General features: G+C 34.3%; 1 protein-coding gene across 14 annotated transcripts in view; it reads right to left on the bottom strand.

Moving 5' to 3' along the window:
• Ptpn13 (protein tyrosine phosphatase non-receptor type 13) overlaps positions 1-17,564 on the bottom strand; it is a 198,664-nt gene that overhangs the window by 98,535 nt on the left and 82,565 nt on the right. For 12 of the 14 annotated variants that reach the window (XM_074041827.1, XM_074041825.1, XM_074041820.1 and 9 more), the window contains one exon: positions 8,191-8,757. The exons of the other annotated variants lie outside the window; for them this stretch is intronic. In XM_074041827.1, the coding sequence (XP_073897928.1) occupies positions 8,191-8,757 (567 nt within the window). The remainder of the gene's footprint in view (positions 1-8,190; positions 8,758-17,564) is intronic. 14 annotated transcript variants of the gene reach the window in all.

Genomic DNA, 17,564 nt, shown 5'->3' on the forward strand with positions numbered 1-17,564 from the left:
CAAGCAAAGCAGAGAGACACACGTAATATCACCATGCACTCAAGAAGTAAGTGTTCTTCTCTATGCTTCCTTTTCAGGGGACTAACTTCTGGGAGATTATAGATTGCACCTTTTATGTGTTCTCTAACACCCACTGTATTCTATTTTATACCACCTATTCTACTTATTCTACTGTGACCAACAGAATAAGATATAAAACCCAAAATCCTATGAGAGCTAGTTAGACACAATGAATAAATTTTTAATCTGAAAGAACAAAGCTCCTACAAGTATGAATATAGGTAAGTGAGGAAGGACATATGGAGAAACTGTCTGTAAAGTGTCAATCATTCACTCTATATGTGTAAAACTGTACAAAGGGAGGCACAGCAAAAAGAATGAATAGTCTCCAATTCCTTGAATGGGGGTCCTGAGTATGAGCAGTGACTTGGGTCTAAGCTCACTATACCACTCTTTTAGCATCCTTCAGGATTCTTTGTTGTTTTGTAACTGTTCCTTTTAAAATGTTCAAAGACTATAAAGTTCAATATGAAGGTGGTTATATTTGCTGTTGGTTGTTCAGCTTAGGAATGTCAAGCATGTAGTTTTACTCTTAGAGTAAACAAAATAGAAATGAAGGAGGTGGAATTTTTCCTCACTATATGCATAACTGACCAGAGAATATTGTTGTATCCTATATCTGAAATAGCAGCACTGTGTGAACTAAAGTTCTTTAACAGCACCATGCTAATACTCAGGTTATGTTAACAAACACTTATTTTAGTACCTATTTTAAGTCAAGTATAGTGGCAGATATAAAGATACATCTATGAATTATAGGGAAGAAATAATCTCTTCAAAAGAAGTAATTTCCATCAAAATATAGGCCATCATTCTAAACTGGGACGGGATGAGAAAGATTCCTGAACTGGCAATGTCTGAAAGTTGGATGGCTACATGAATAAAATCATGGAAATATAAAATGATCCTTAGATAGGTAAGTAAGTAGATAGATGGATATTTCTCTCTATATATATATATGGATATATAAGTACATAAGAAAATACATATTTATATTTTTATGTATAAATATATTTGCATATACACATATTTATTTGTATGTACACACACACACACACACAAAGAGGAGGAAGGGGGAAAAGGGAGGGGAAATGAGACTGGAGAGATACAATCATGGACCGCATTAGGTATAGTGATCTAAGGAGCTAGAATTTTATCCTACTCAGGTGACTGAACACAAATAGCTGATGGCAGAGAAGTGTATTCAGGCTTCCATGACAAAGACACAAATTGTACTGGAGAGACAAAAGGGACTGAGATAAGATGAGGGAATATTTTAGTGGTAAGATTCCTGGGTTTTAAAAATTGTGATGACATCCATTGCTAATTAGATTCATTTATGATATTTCTTAGGATATATTAATCTATGTTTCTCAGAAGGTGACTATTGCCAAATTGCATTTATGAGAATCACACTATGGGTAGATATAAATTAGGTCTCTACTTCCTAATACAGTAAAATAATATTTATGTGGGCCTAAAATCATTACACTATTATGAATATAGGCACTGGAAAGTTTGCATTGGTTTCACCTTTAATTTTACCTAAGGCTTGAATATGCAATTTGAGTTTTTATATTTGGATGTATTAAAAGAAGTAATCTACTGTCAGTTGTATTGTTACTTAAACTGAAGAATAATTTTTTGCTCACTCCTTCATAAAAGCTTCTAAAACCAGTCTTTTCTCAATTAAATATTGGTATTTTTTACTGGCCTAACTTTATGTAGGAATGCACTGTCCAATATAGTGGCTACTAGCCAATTTGAGTGTGTAAGTTAATTAATTAGCTAATTAACTAATCGAGATAGGATCCAGGCTGGTCTGGAACTCATTATGTAGTCCAGACTGGCCTCAAACTTGCAATCCTCTTGCCTCAGCCTCCTGAATGCTGGAAATTACAGGCATGGGCCACCACACCCAGCTTCTGCTTTATAGATTTAAATGGAATAAAATCGTCCCACAGTTGCATAGCCACACCGCAGTTGTTTAATAGTCACATGTGGATAGTAGCCACCAAGCTGGGCTGTGCAGACACAGAATATTTACTCCATTGAGTAAGTTCTAATGGATAATGCTGATCTAAAAAATACATCTATAGCCTTAAAATCTAGCCCTGGAAATGTAAACAACTCTTTCTGACCAAAATGTTGATTCTATCTCTAATAGCATGTTCTTTAAATATACAAAATATATTTGTACCTTAGAGAATAATAATTAAGCCTAAGCTTAATTGCCTAAGCTGCATGAGATGTTAGACTAATATCACATAAAATCCCTGTTTACTGGTATTTACTTTGGCAGAACTGATATGGATGGAATAGAAGATGAATCTTAAAATTATTCACTTGTGGAATAATCTAAATAACAACCCAATCATATTTTTTTTCTTTTTTCCTACACAAAGGGAAATAAGGTAAAGAAATGAAAATTGAAATGGTTCATCTTTAGCAGTTTTGGATTTTAAAAAAGAAAGATGAGTTTGGAGAAAATGTATCTCTCTTTCTGTGAACTAAAGCAATTGTGAACTTGTTCCCTTGCTTTTCTTAAATGTAAATTATATAAAAGTGTAAACTTGTAAATTTAGTGTTCTCAAATGAAACATTAAAGTGCTCAATAATGAGAACATGCTCACATACTTAAGTGTTTACATATTCCAACTGTACAACGCAGATTTTTCAGCTGCATCCACAGGGCTGTCACAAGATAACAAAATTAGGCTAGGACCAGAAGCTGCAGCACTTGAAAGAAGGAAACAATATTTAATTTTAAGGTGAAGTAGGTTGACTAACAGCTCATTAAATAGTGTTTAACCATAACCACTTTGGTGGAAAATAGTTTTATCTGCTCTTCATGTACTGTATTGTGCAGAATGCAGTTCGGACGGTTGGAAGCAAAATGCTACTGAAGGTCCCCACCCAGGGTGTGGGGGGCTGTTCAGGCTATACACACAGTACTGGTTCCAAGTCAGCTCTCATAATGAGCAATCTACTGCCAACCACACAGCAATGGACAGGGTGTGTATGGTGATTACACCACAACAGAGATGGGGTACTAGTCCTGACATTTGTAGATACTCCTATTAAAAAGCAGAGAATTCAGGTCTTAAGACACAGTAGAAAGAGAGAAAAGAAAATGCTGGGAATAAGGAAGAAAGAAAATGAGTAGAACAGGACAGTCTTTTGCTGAGGTTAAAAAAAAAAAAGGTGAACTTGATAGGACAAAAAAAAAAAAAAAGAGGAAAAAAAGAGATCAAAAAACTGGTTTCCGTAAGATAAACTAAGTTATATTTCTACTCGCCCCTTCTCTTCTGCTTTATACAGTTGAAGAACTATCTGGAAGATTAAGTATTAACTTAATAATCACAGTAATAATTTATATTTATAATTTTCAAATTTCAACTACTATTTCTTTCTTGGAATCTTTTTTGTTTCTAACTTTCCCAAAGAAGTCAGAGAAGCCAGTGCCAACCACTGCTTAATTTTACTGGTAGTACTAGGGCTTGAACTCAGAGCCTTGAACTTGCTAGGTGAGTGCTCTACCACTTGAGTTATGGCCCAATACCTTTGCTTTTCAGTTTGCTTTTTGGATAGGGTCTCGTACTTTTGCCCAGGGTGGTCTCAGTGTGTGATCCTCCTACCGCTGACTCCTGAGTAATCTGTATCACCATGCCGAGCCTCCAACCACTGCTTTTTGATAGTTTGCTCCCTATCAGTCATAGGATCAACTACCTTAAGGAATTTCCTCCATGGCAGAACCCCACAAAACACTCCATCCCAATAGAGTGTGTGCCACATTGGAGCTTCATCTTAATCTCTATAGAATGGTGTATTGCAGAAAGAACAAAGTGTCTCATTTTTAGCTTTTCTTTGATAATGCTATCTTATTTCACTGCATTAAAAATTATGTGATTTTATTAAGAGAGACAAGGGGCTTGTTAGGTGATTAGTTGGCTGTCCAACTTCCCAGGCAGGAAAAAATCTTCCCAACAAAGTGAAATACCTGGTCTCTTCTTCATATCAGAGCAGCAAATGGAAATTCATGAGTCAAAATATAGTTCGCTATGAAATGTGAATTATGTATCTCCTTTGGTAAACTAACATACTTTTTCTGAGCCTCTTGAAAATGAGCTGTTTGGCTTAAATGGCACCCAGATCCCTTCCAGTTCCAAATTGGATGATTTAATGTCTAGTATCCTCTCTGCTAGTCTGCTAGTTGATGTTGTCAGGTGAGGAGATGCTATGCAGGTGATTTAGGCAAGGTTCCTTCTAAGAGGAAGGGGCATATAAGGAAAGGGCTATGTGGCTGAGGCTTAAGGAGACAACTATCAGTTTAATGACCCTCCATGTACACTCAAAAGAACAAACTGAAGTATAGCATTTTCTTTTCTTCTTTTTTTTTCAGTGCTGGGGATTGAGCTCAGGCTTTGCACATGTGAGGCATGTGCTCTACCACTAAGCTACATCCCTAGTCCGAGAACACATCTTTATCAAAAAACAAAAAAACTGAAGTAACATCATCTAGTCCTAAAATTACTGAAATCCATTAATAATTGACAGATTTAAAGATTACAAAAATTGTATGGAACATTTGTTTTTTAATATTTTAAAATAGGAAAATTAAGAAGAAATATGTAAAATGTACATTAATAACAAGTACATTTCTCCTTCATTTATCATACATAAAAGGGATTTGTAGAGTCTGTTTTTCATGAGAATTGAAATAAATAGGATTTTTATTATTTTCTATCCTCATTTTTCTTTGAATACTAGTAAAAATCTTCATATTAGCAATTCATACATACCTTTGTTTGCACATCTAACATAAATTACCTAAACTTCAGAAAAAGCACAGCATAAAACCAGCACGTTACTAAACTAAATAAGTATTAAGTTTTATTGGTTTTGTATTGGTATGGTGGCTCATACCTATAATACTAGCTACTTGGGAGGCTGAGATTGGGAGGATTGCAGTTTGAGGCCAGCCCAGGCATAGTTTTCAAGACACCATTCCAAAATAACCAGACCAAAATGGGCTAGAGGTGCTGCTCAAGTGGTAGAATGCCTGCTTTGCAAGTGTGAAGCCCTAAGTAAAAATCCCAGCCCAGCAAAAAAAAAAAAAAAAATTGGTTTTGAATTCTAAACCTCAAACATTCTTTTCAAATAATAGTTTCAGTTTCAAGCAAACATGATTTATTACTACTTACAAATATAATAATGGAGATTTACTTAAGGTGATATAAAAATTTTCATAATAAACTAACATTTTCAGATTTTGTCTATTTAATTGGGTTTTAAAATATCTTCTAGAAAAACATGGGTTTTTTGAAAACTTTGTAAGACTTCAGGATAGAAACTGTCCTGAATCAAACAACTGAAAATATATTTTATTTTAAAAAGAAGGCTTTTCCTTTGCTTCTATCTCCTATAACAAATCTAAATTTTCTAAATCTTGAAATGATATGTCATAACTAGTTATTTGTTTTGTTTGTTTGTTTTTGGCACTACTAGGGATTAAACTCAAGGCTTCATGCTTGCTAAGCAAGTATTCTACCACTTAGCCATACTCCTAGCCCAATTAGTTACCTTTTGAACAAATACGTTTCATACAAACATTATGAATCATCTTTGCAGGTGTATATGCATATCTGAAAACAAACTGTTCTATTTGAGTTTCCTTCACACTTCGCACATGTGCACACATACTACCTGAGAAGGTACAGTAGTCCAATATATTTTGTTATAGGCAATCAAGACAAAATTTACCTATTCAAACAAAATATATTAAATTGACTACTGTAGTATAATTTAACAGATTAATATCCTTCCACTAATGTTAGATCTACTTCCTAGTTAACTCTCAAACCAAGTTTCTTTTTTTTTTTTTCCATTTTTCTTTTATTATTCATATGTGCATACAAGGCTTGGTTCATTTCTCCCCCCTGCCCCCACCCCCTCCCTTACCACCCACTCCGCCCCCTCCCTCTCCCCCCCTCAATACCCAGCAGAAACTATTTTGCCCTTATTTCTAATTTTGTTGTAGAGAGAGTATAAGCAATAATAGGAAGGAACAAGGGTTTTTCCTGGTTGAGATAAGGATAGCTATACAGGGCATTGACTCACATTGATTTCCTGTGCGTGGGTGTTACCTTCTAGGTTAATTCTTTTTGATCTAACCTTTTCTCTAGTACCTGTTCCCCTTTTCCTATTGGCCTCAGTTGCTTTAAGGTATCTGCTTTAGTTTCTCTGCGTTAAGGGCAACAAATGCTAGCTAGTTTTTTAGGTGTCTTACCTATCCTCACCCCTCCCTTGTGTGCTCTCGCTTTTATCATGTGCTCATAGTCCAATCCTCAAACCAAGTTTCAAGTTTCAAAACATTATCCTAAATTTTGCTAATCCATACTACTATTAATTTACCAAGTACTTATGCAAATAATCTTCTGAATCTAGCACATGAGAAAATCAGAAATTATGATTTTGTTTTTAATATTCAGATTTTAAGAAAAAATATTAATCTTCTAAATATTAGAAAGATTCCTCTAGATTGGTATGTATCTGCACTATGTAGCTTTAGGTCGTAATGGTTTTAACTGTTTTAATCACTGAGGACTGTTTTTTTTTCACAACGGATAAAATTTCTTTACATAAATGTCTCCATGAGGACATATTCAGAAGCAGCCCAGGCAAAATTATTGCTCACGTGATAGATGGTATGTAACACTAAATAGGCATGAATATGATTTCCGAAATGAGACTTTCTTCCTTGAACCTACAGGAAGTACCTACTCTTTACTATCACAATTGCAAGAATTTAAAGTGACATGGTGAATAAGCAAATCCCTAAACTTTTATTTCTGTCTCTGAAAGACTTCCAACTTTTCAGATCAATAACATATACAACCATCACCTAAAGGTGACTTTTCAAATGTGTATTATACACAAACCCATAATATCAATTAAAATTCAATAATGTCCTCCATAATTCCAGGTTCTTTTCTAATTTGCAATTTCTGAATTGAAAAAAATTATAAACTTTTCTTTTTACTAGAAATAAAGTACAACTAGATGAGTATTTTTAGCCCTAGAATTATGCTTAAACTAGTGGTAAGAGAAGAGCAGACCTTAGCAGAATACTTTAAAGGCAATCTATGAATTGAAAACATACTGGAATAATGACCTTAAAGATGACTATGAACCTCAATTACATCACTCTTTTTCAAACTTTAGTTAGCTATGTCAAAGGGTTGTCTAGGAGGCATGGGCAATTATAAACCTTTCTTCTTAAACAATATAGAGGATTAATTGAAAATCTATGTTTTCTCTTGTATCTGTAGCTTCTATTCACATATTTAGAATAATCCATTCAACATATTGATTTTTTATGTGAATCAGATATTTTAGAGTCAGAACTTTATCCCAGAATAGTAAGAATTTACCAACTATGTAATTGTTTTTATGCTCCTCACACTAAAAATGTAGGTTTGTTTAATCACTTTAAGCTCATTATCTAATAAATCTGTTGTTATCCCATTTTTATAGATGTGATAACTCAGGCTTGGAAAGATCACCCAACTGCTGAGGTAAAGGTGAGACAGACACTGAATGGAGTAACTAATTCAAATCTAGTCTGTCTGACTGTGTTTAGAAGCACAGATTTACCCAAATAAATCATAATGTCCTGACACTGCATTCTAAGGAACTGGTGGTCCAGGGGGCACTGCACTATCACCATGGTACTCTACCTCCCTTGGGAGCTGATTATGATTTGCTGCTTTTCATTTCCATGAACCAGCAATTTACTGGAGCCACCAATGAGACAGAGCACAAGGTAGAAAACATGAATCCTGCCCTTGAGAAGCTTACAATCTAAAAATACACCTTAAATTCTGAGAGACTATAAAGTACCTGGACTGGGCTTGTTCCACAGGGATGACTTTGGGAAGCAGGATGCTTTGATTAGGGTTTTGATGGAAAGGAGAACAGAAATGGACAGACAAATCAATGCAACCTGGGTACAAAGGCTTGGCAGTGGAAATAAGACTTGTAGAATGGTTTAATAACCCTTCTTTATTTCATAACACAATTTTAAATTTTTGATTGAATTCTCTCTCAGACACACACAAAATTACTAACCTTCTACATTCATGGCTTCTCTCAGAACCTGAAGTTTCTTTTGTCTCTCTCGAATTCGGTCCAAAGCATTTGATATTGCTGAGGAGGTGGGCAATTCTCGAGTGTGATATACTGGATCCATCTTCTGAGGGCCAAAGATATCCAAGGCTATGTTTCCATCTGAGTATCTTGCCTCTTTTTTCCTAGGAGTAGTTGAAGGCCGCCCTGTTACTGTTTCAGGGTGACATCGTTGGTATCTGCCATTTTCTCCAGAAGAGAAGTCTCCATCAGTTGTACAAAGCAAGTCCATGGAGGAAGCCCAAATTTTCTTCTTGGGAAGCACATCAATGCCAGGGATAACTTTTTTTTGTGGACCACTAGTTTTGAAGTGGTAAGGGGAGCAGATATTTTTAGAGTCTTCATTTTCAGAATTATTATCTGATGAAATGTCCTTGAAATACTCTTCCTCATCTTGTGTGTCTCTGATGGACAGAAATCCCATAGATTTACTAAGCCCTTTGTTAAGAAAGGTCTGATGAGAGAATGGAGCCTTGTGTATGTCTAGTACATCAGAAGTAGAGCTTCTTCCTGGAATGATAAGAATCTATCATGTATGCACAGAATTTTTAGAAAATAAACTGGAATGTAACCCATCACTGACAATGAAAGTGGTAGCAGTTTCCTAAATTCTCCAAATGGAAGATCAGGGATATAATGGGCTTATGGTGATGGTGATAGTGGTAATAGAAAAAGGTGTTTCTAGGAAGCTAAGCAGAGTTGGGCCTGGAGGAGATGCTGTTTGCATAACTTTTCATGGTCCAGGGTCTCTCTGTTTCTGTTTCCACAGTGCTCATGATTGAACCCAGAGCCTTGTACATGCAAGCACTTTACCACTGAGCTATATATTCCCACTGCGATGTGTTATCTAATAACGTAAATAGTATATTCAAGTCACCTTTTTGAGTGGTATTATTTTGTCAGAAGTAAATTATTCAGTTTTAAAACAGATAAATTTGCTGTTACTATCTGGTTTGGTAGAATATTTATCCCTGAAATGATTTGGGGGTAATAATAGAATGTGTAATATACTACTATAACTTCTGAAATTATAACTTAAACATATAGTCCCTGGCATAGTCTGGTCTTTTAAATAAATATGTTTATAGGAGAAGCAAAGAATTCTTGCTATATCCTGGATAAGAATAAAACTGTAGTACTTAGAATTCTTAAGTGCAAGATTTTATTATAATTAGACATGTTTTCAGTAATGTTTCTAGTATTTTAAATCCAGATGATTTGACTGCATTTAAATTGTAAAAGAAACCTATTTTTTTTCAGGCAGACAATCATGTACTAAACTAGTATTTTCCCTCTAGAACATAATATGTCACTATTTATAATTATAATAAAATACCATTTTTTTTTATCATTCTTTGTCTTTTGATTTAGTTAAAACCAGGACCCCAATCTCTAGTTTTTAAGGCAGCAGTCTTTAAATGCATTGGAGCACACCAAAAAGGCCCATTCTGATATGAATTTTTTGAATCTAGATTCAACATTAAAAAATTAGGGAGTATAACTCCAGTAAGCTCCTTCCCCCCAAAAAGATGGTAAATTGTTGGGTGCCAGTGGCTCATGCCTGTAATCCTAATTACTTGGGAGGCTGAGATGGGGAGAATTGTAGTACAAGGGCAGTATGGGCAGTTTGTGAAACCCTATCTCCAAAGTAATCAGAGCAAAAGGAATGGAGGTCTGGCTTAAGTGGTAGAGTGTCTGTCTGCTTTGCAAGTGAAAAGCCGTGAGTTCAAACCTTAGTCCCATCCAAAAAAAATCATGTATTTGTTAGCTATTGAAAAAAATAGCAAAAAATATTTTATAGTTATTGATCCAGTAGCCCCTAAATATTGATGATTTCCTATGCTGCCTTCTGTGATTTCTCTGACAACTTATGTGCTGCACAATGTAATGACTAAAACCTCCCTAGTAATAAAATATTAAATTATTTATCAACTCATTTGAAGTTGTCAATTGCCTCTTCAGAGTACAAATCATAAGCTTTAATTCCTTGACTATAAATTTTACCTTAGAAATCTTAAGAGAAAGTGAATTCATCTCAGAATGGCAAAAAATAAATGATTACTTGAGAATGAGATTCAAACATGGTACTTTTCTTGTACCTCATATTTCTCTGAACACAGACCTTTTCATGGTAACATCCACATTTTGGCCCAATAATATAAAGAACATCAGGAAATATACCATGCTACATCTGGACAGAATGTCAAAGCCTCTAGCTTCTAATCTAATCTAATTCAAAAACTGATAAACATGTCTGTGTTACAGTGCTTCTGGTATGTTACATTCTCACACAAACCACATTTTGAAATTCATTAATTTAAAATTTTATTGACTAGAGAACAGAGATATTCTTGGAAATCAATAGACTATATTACATAAAAAATATGAAATGAAAGGATTCAAGACAACCACCTGCCTTCTTTCAATTGCCTTGTCTATGAACAAGTAGTTAAAAATTGGAAAAATTCAAACATGTGGATATTTTGGCAGCACAATAAATTCAGTCAACCACTTTGTACACTCAGTGCAATGTGTTAATAGCAATAGTGTTAACAATAAGCACTCACTTTCCCCAGTGACTTTCACTTTTTTTTATTCTTCAAAAAATCCCACCTTAACTCACTACTGTCTTTTAGCTCTTGATCCTGTTTCACAGTCCACCAAGAAAATAGAAGCTGTCCAGAATGCTTTCTTATCCTTCCGTGACTACTAACTCTACATATCTCTCTGAGTCTGCAAATCTTTTCCTTGTTGTCTCAAAGCATGAATTTTCCAACCACTGAAGGCCAATTCCTAGTATGAATTCTGAATTCCCCTCTCTTTTTATCTTATCAAATCAATTACTTCTAAGATTCACTTTTCTGGATCTGATTACAATTTCATTATTTACTCCCTTTTATTTAGTCATTCCCCTTAGAATACAAAAATAATCTAATTTCTTTCATAAACAAACAAAATCAAACCAAACCATTCTTCTCATTACCACACTTCCCTTTAGCTACTGTTGTCTCTAATTTCTTACTTCCCAGTCATTATTCTATTCACTCTAGTCAGCTTCCAATTACTCCATGCCTTAGTAACCCTCATTGTGTATCACCAATGACCTTCCATGTTGCCAAATCCAATGGATTCTTTCTCATCCTTATCTTACTTCTCAGCACAATTTAACTGATGACTATGCCTTACTAAATCACTTTCCTCTCTTTACAAGTCTGGTTTCCTTTTACCTCTCAGACAGCTCATTCTCATTCTTTGTCTTCTTTTCCTCTACTGTATATTCAATATTGGATTTCTTCAGGTATCAGTTTTAGAAGTTCATCTTTTCACTTTTTCCTCATATAATCCCAATAATAAGGTTTTAAGTATCATCTACACTATGAAAGCTCACAAATTTATATTTTTAGCACTGACCTCTTCTGGGCACTCCAATCTAATATAATTGAAACTTTTGGTAGTATATTTCAGAAGCACCTCAAAGTATACATGCTTAAATCTTACCTCTTGCTTCCTACCTCCAGAACTGTTTGCTCTCTTCCGGTCTTTCCTACTACACAAAGTGGCACCACTATTCAACTGATTGCTCAAAATGGAAATATGGGCATCATCCTTAATTCTTCATCTTCCTTAGTTCCTACATCAGATCCATCATTCAGTGCTGGCTATTTAAATTCTCAATGGTAACTTACTTTATGTGACTATTTCCAATTATACTGCCATCACCTTATTCCCAGTGAACGTTATCACTTTTCTGGATCCCTGTGATGACCCCAGTTAGGCTGCTTCTATTTTCCTCATCCAACTATCCTCATTCAGCAGTCATAATTATTTTTTTAATGTAAATTCAATGATGCCACTGCCCTGTTAAATGAATCTTAAAGGTGTTTTAAATGAAATTTCCTTTCATGTCTGCCATTTGAATCCTTTTTAGTCTCAGTGCTGAGGTTTGAACTCAGGGCTTTATACTTATTAGGCAGGCATTCTACCACTTCATCTATGCCTCTAGCCCTTTTAGTCTCATTTCTATTTCCCTTATTTTACCCAGGCTACAGGTTTTTTCCTGTTAAGCTCTCTTATGCATAAGGGCCTTTGTACATACTTTTTCTCTACCTCAAACACTCTACTCTAGACCTTTCTCATCCTTTAGTTTCATTTTAAATAGGACTTTCTCCAAGTAGTCTACCCTAACTTCCTTGTAAAGTAAACAGGTTACTTTCCAAATGTATCGTAAGTCCATCCCACTTGGAACAGGTAAATGTGTATTCTCTTTTAGGTCATTAGTATTTACTAACAATATACTAATTGGCCATGGTATCTGAAGAGAGCCATGCCTTTGCACTAAGGCCTAAAACTAAATGTTAACTAGGTGGCTCTTGGTTAATGACTGCTTTATTAATGCTGGGTTTTTAATTGTCTTAATGCAAATTAACTACTTGTGAAAATATTTCAGTACATATTTATTAAGAGTCCAAGAAGTTATCATTTCATGTCAAATTCTATAATGTACAAAACCAAAAATAATTCATTTAAGTTTGCAACAGAGCTGGTAGAGTGCATCAAGTGGTAGAGCACCCATCCAGCAAGTGTGAGGCCCTGAGTTCAACACCCAGTACAACAAAGTAATAATAAATAAATAAATAAAAGTTTACAATAACTTTCTGTTCTATTTCCACAAAATGCATCAACTTTGACTGCTGTTCAAGTTGCTAAGTCTAAAAATCACATTAAAATAGCTAACTTAAAATCTCATGAAAATTAGCAAAAGATTATTTTGAGTCATAATTAAGGTCTTTTCTGGTGGCCAAAGGACCAAGAAAGTGATGGTGAAGCAAAAAGAGGAGCAAGAAAGGAAGAAAGATGGGGACAGTAGTAACACATGCGAGGAACTGGGCAAAAAGTTGAAGTATTAAACAAGATTCAAAGTGATAGGTATGTACTTGTCATAGATAGTAAAAATTGTAAGAGCTATGAATCACAAAATTATAAGAGCTATGAATTACAAAAGCATTAAAAGAAGGGACTGAGTGTAGGTGAAAGAAGAAAAAGAAAATGGCAAGAAAGAGATGCTCTGAGCTATGTAGTTTCTCTTATTAGTTCTATTAGCCTAGGACTGCTTTTTTGTTTTTTTGAAAGAAAAAGAAGGCACATTTTTAGGAAGGTACATAGGTGCACAGTAGACAGGTGGATTTCAGCTGGTATAATCGGCTGAAATAAAAAGATTCAAATAACTGATTTTTAAATCAATTATTCCTGTCTGGCAGAAGTTATCATGGCATTTTGTGTTGTTACTGATATGCTATTTTCAACTATACCTAATTGCCCATTTAAGTCCTCAGAGATTAATAAAAATACTGTCTGTAAAAGACATTTCTTTATGTAAAATAAAATTTGGGGGCACCAAATCCCAGCTACTTGGGAGGTGGAGTTAGGAGACAGGCCCCAGGCAAAAGTGAGAAACTCTATCTGAAAAATAACTAAAAAAAAAAAAGAGGGATAGGGGCTACTAAATAAAGTGATGGTATCATAGTCATGTTACGTTGCTAAAGCACTGTGGGGAAAACTTACTAATACAGGAACTCAAAGTAAGAGTCCAAATACAGAATCTGGACATACAAGGGAGGAGAAACATGGAATTCTGTGCTCATATTTATTTGATGCATAAGTTCACTCCACAAAACTAGTGCTATTTAATAATTTGAAACTCAATTGAATGCAACTTATTTAGCTACTTCCCCAATTTTTCTAAACACAGGTTCAGGCTATTTGAATTGTTTTATATAATAGGCAATAACAGCATGGAAGTCATTAATTAAGTACATGTAATTGCTGTGCTCACTACCCATTTTGCTCACAGGACATTAAGCTAACACTTCTGTTGAAAGCAATGTCATTGGAGCCACTCTTGTATTGTTTCAGGTGGAAGAAAATTTTCCTGGTATTTCCCCATCCTGGCATAGTTGCTCCTTCCACTACTCAGAGCATGCTGGGCCTAAAATAGGACATTTGTCTCATGGTATAAAAATCCAGCATATATCTGTCATCATTCTTACTACCCCCAATTCTCAAGTGGAACAATAACATAAAGACTGTGCCTTATTTTTTCAGTTCCTACTAAAACAGATTCCAAAAGAATGAACTGATTATGAAACATTTAAAATTCTTTAAAATCCAATTTAGGTACCATTATTTAACAGAAAGATGACTATCAGTAGACCTGAGTTATAGTTCTACCTTTCTAGTCAATCTGTAAGTTTGGGTAAGCCATTCAATCTCCATGTTTCTTATTTCCTTCATCTACAAAATGTGGATGTAATTTATTACTTCTCTTAGAGATGACAGGATAAGTAAACTAATCCCCCTATGAACTTTTTTGAGTTCTCCTGAACAGGACAACAAAAACTTCAAAATTTTGCCTCCTTTTTCTATTTTTGTTTTATTTTCTTAAGCACATAATTATTTACTGGGGGGGGGGTGAGTGTGTGATTTAAAAGTTCTTTTGGGAGGTAATAATGAAACCAGAGATCAGAATATCTTCCATCAAAGATTTAGATTTACTCTTTAAGAAAAAGTATCACATTGTTCAAAATAGGACAAATGGTGGTAAGATGTGGATTTTCCATCCCTTGAGGAGGCTCTGAGTTCTGGGTTAGTTTGTAGACAATATTAGATTATATACAGTTATAAATATCCAAATTCAAAACAAAATCATAAACATTCACCTTCTGGAGAATGTACAGTTTGCTAAAATCTAAATGGGGAGCAATAAATATATAGTAAAGAACTACAAATAAACTCACACCTGCAGTACTAGCAACTTGAGAGGATGAATCAGGAGAACTGGTATTCAAGGTCAGCCCAGGCAAACAGTCTGTGAGACCCCATCTCCAAAATAGACGAAAATGGACTGGAGATGTGGCTCAAGAACTAGAGTGCCTGCATTGCAAGCATGAAGCCCTGCAAAGCTCAAGCTGCAGTCCCACCAAAAAAAAAATAAATAAAAAAATAAAAAGAAAAAGCTACAAATAATAGATTTTAAGAGCATAAGTCTTCATAATAGAATGCACTCCATTTATTTTAGTTAAACTGGGAAAAAAAAAAACCTCCTTTGCAAAGGAACTATTTTTGTTGTATGTTGTATGTGATTAACATTATCCTTAATTGGATGTCATCATTCACCTTTCTCCTCCCAACACAGACTCCAAGATTCACATCATCTCTTAGCAGTTAACTTCAAACTGACATTTCAATATTTAGAGGCTCATCGATTTTCCATGTGTCCTCACAAACATGTTCAAGTACATAAAAAAAGAAACATGATATTATCACACACCCAAGCTCTGAAGCGCTATCATGCTGATCTGATCATGGTATAGGTTTCCACTGTAAGCTTGGAAGAAATGTTTGATTTCTTTCTGCTTCATGAAGCCATTTTATCAGCACTGGCAGTATTAAGTAACAAAGTAGGGGAAGACAGCCCACTAGTTCAGGCTTTAGTTTTTGTGATAGATTTCAGAAGTAAGACATAAGGAAAAACATTTTTAGGTCATTTACTCATAGTAGAAAGGGTTTATGAAATTTTAGTTGAACAAATGATGGAGGGGGTGAATTCAACTATGATATAGTGTAAGAAATTTTGTAATGTCACTATGTACCCCGAGTACAATAATAAAAAAAAGTATAAAAAAAAATTTTAGTTGAACAACTAAATTCAGTAGATATAAGGTATAATCCCTAAATTTGTTTACTTCTTTTAATCTCATTCTACATCTCATGGACCATCTTGATGTTTTCTTTACTGTATACTGTGGTCAGGAACTTAATAAATGAAGGTTATCACTACATAAATGTTTCAGATTAGTGCCCATTGAAGAGAATGTTTTATCAGCAATGTAGGATGACAGGCTGCTTTGGTGCAAGTGACATGGGGTGAACTAACAGTGTCCAAAAATAACCCAGTGTCCTAGAAGACTATTTCTCTTCAAGAGGAATTTTCTTTTTAGTCTTAAACTTTTAAAGGCATGCCATTGACTATTAGCTGCTGACTGCTTATTAGCAGAGCTATAATTAGATTTATATTGATTCTATCCTTGCAAAAAAAGTTTTATAAATTTGAAAAGGTAAATTAAAAGAGTTGCTGTGCAATACTGTTGTGGAAAGCAATGGCTAACAAGTTCTGAGGAATCATCCTCCATTATATTTGATCTAAACAAGGCTATGATTTAAGTACTAAAAACTTCGAATTCTACCCAAAGATACAAGCAAACAAAATTTTGGTTTATCATGAGTGACGAATTGTAATTCCTTACAAATACTCTAGAGTTTAGCTATAGGGGAAATTTTATTCTACAGTAAAGATTTTATTTTTTTAAAATGATTATTAGAGAATAAAATCAATGGATAGTCTATTGTGGATTTCTTTGTGAATTTGTAAAGTCCTTGTAGTCATTCCTTCATTATCTGCATTGGATAGTATAAATAAGTATTCTAAAGAGGTAGTAAAGAATACCATTAAATCTTTCTTATTATAATAACAAGGTCACAGATAAAAGTAATTAAAATTTGCTTTAAAATTTCTGATGCTTTTATCATTATAATTATTCTCCTTTAACTTTAAAATAAGTTAACTTAAACGATTATGATATGTTTCTTTATAAGATTATTAAAGAATTATATTAGGAATATATATTACATTTTACTGTGTAGTGTTTTTATAAAATCTTTTCTCATACTAACCCAATCAAATATTCATTGAACACCTACAAAAACTAATGTACTTTTATTATAGTCTCCTTGAAAAAAGATTCTCTTAGCTTTGCTATGGAACGTTTATACTTTTCTATTAGGATTCCATTCTAAAACAGGAAAGTGGCTGAAAATTTGATGGATAAGGAAACTGCTGCTATTCAGCACCAAGAGGGAAAGGGATTTTTACTTACCACAGTGTGTCCATATATATGGGGACATGAGTATGGTAAAGAAAACACTTGTAAAAAAGGATTACAAATACTGTAATTGCCATCAAAGTTCTAAGAAGTTAGGCAAAGCCCACCTTGTATTTTTTTACCCACATGTAAATGAATAACATATGTATTAGAAAAAGAAACTTGATGTAACTAGAAATAAATTCATTATCTTGGTGTGAAAGCTAACATGTGTTTTCAGAAAAATAATCCTTACTCATGATAAGTAAAATGAAGCACCATAATGGATATTTAACTGGGCTGTACTATTACAGAATCACCCAATTAGAAACAATCTTACTGCTTCTCTTTGTCTTCTCAAGATAAGCAGTGCACTTTGCTTAGGCACATTCTTTCAGA

The sequence above is a fragment of the Castor canadensis genome, chromosome 9 (assembly GCF_047511655.1).
Source record: "Castor canadensis chromosome 9, mCasCan1.hap1v2, whole genome shotgun sequence".
NCBI lineage: Eukaryota > Metazoa > Chordata > Mammalia > Rodentia > Castoridae > Castor > Castor canadensis.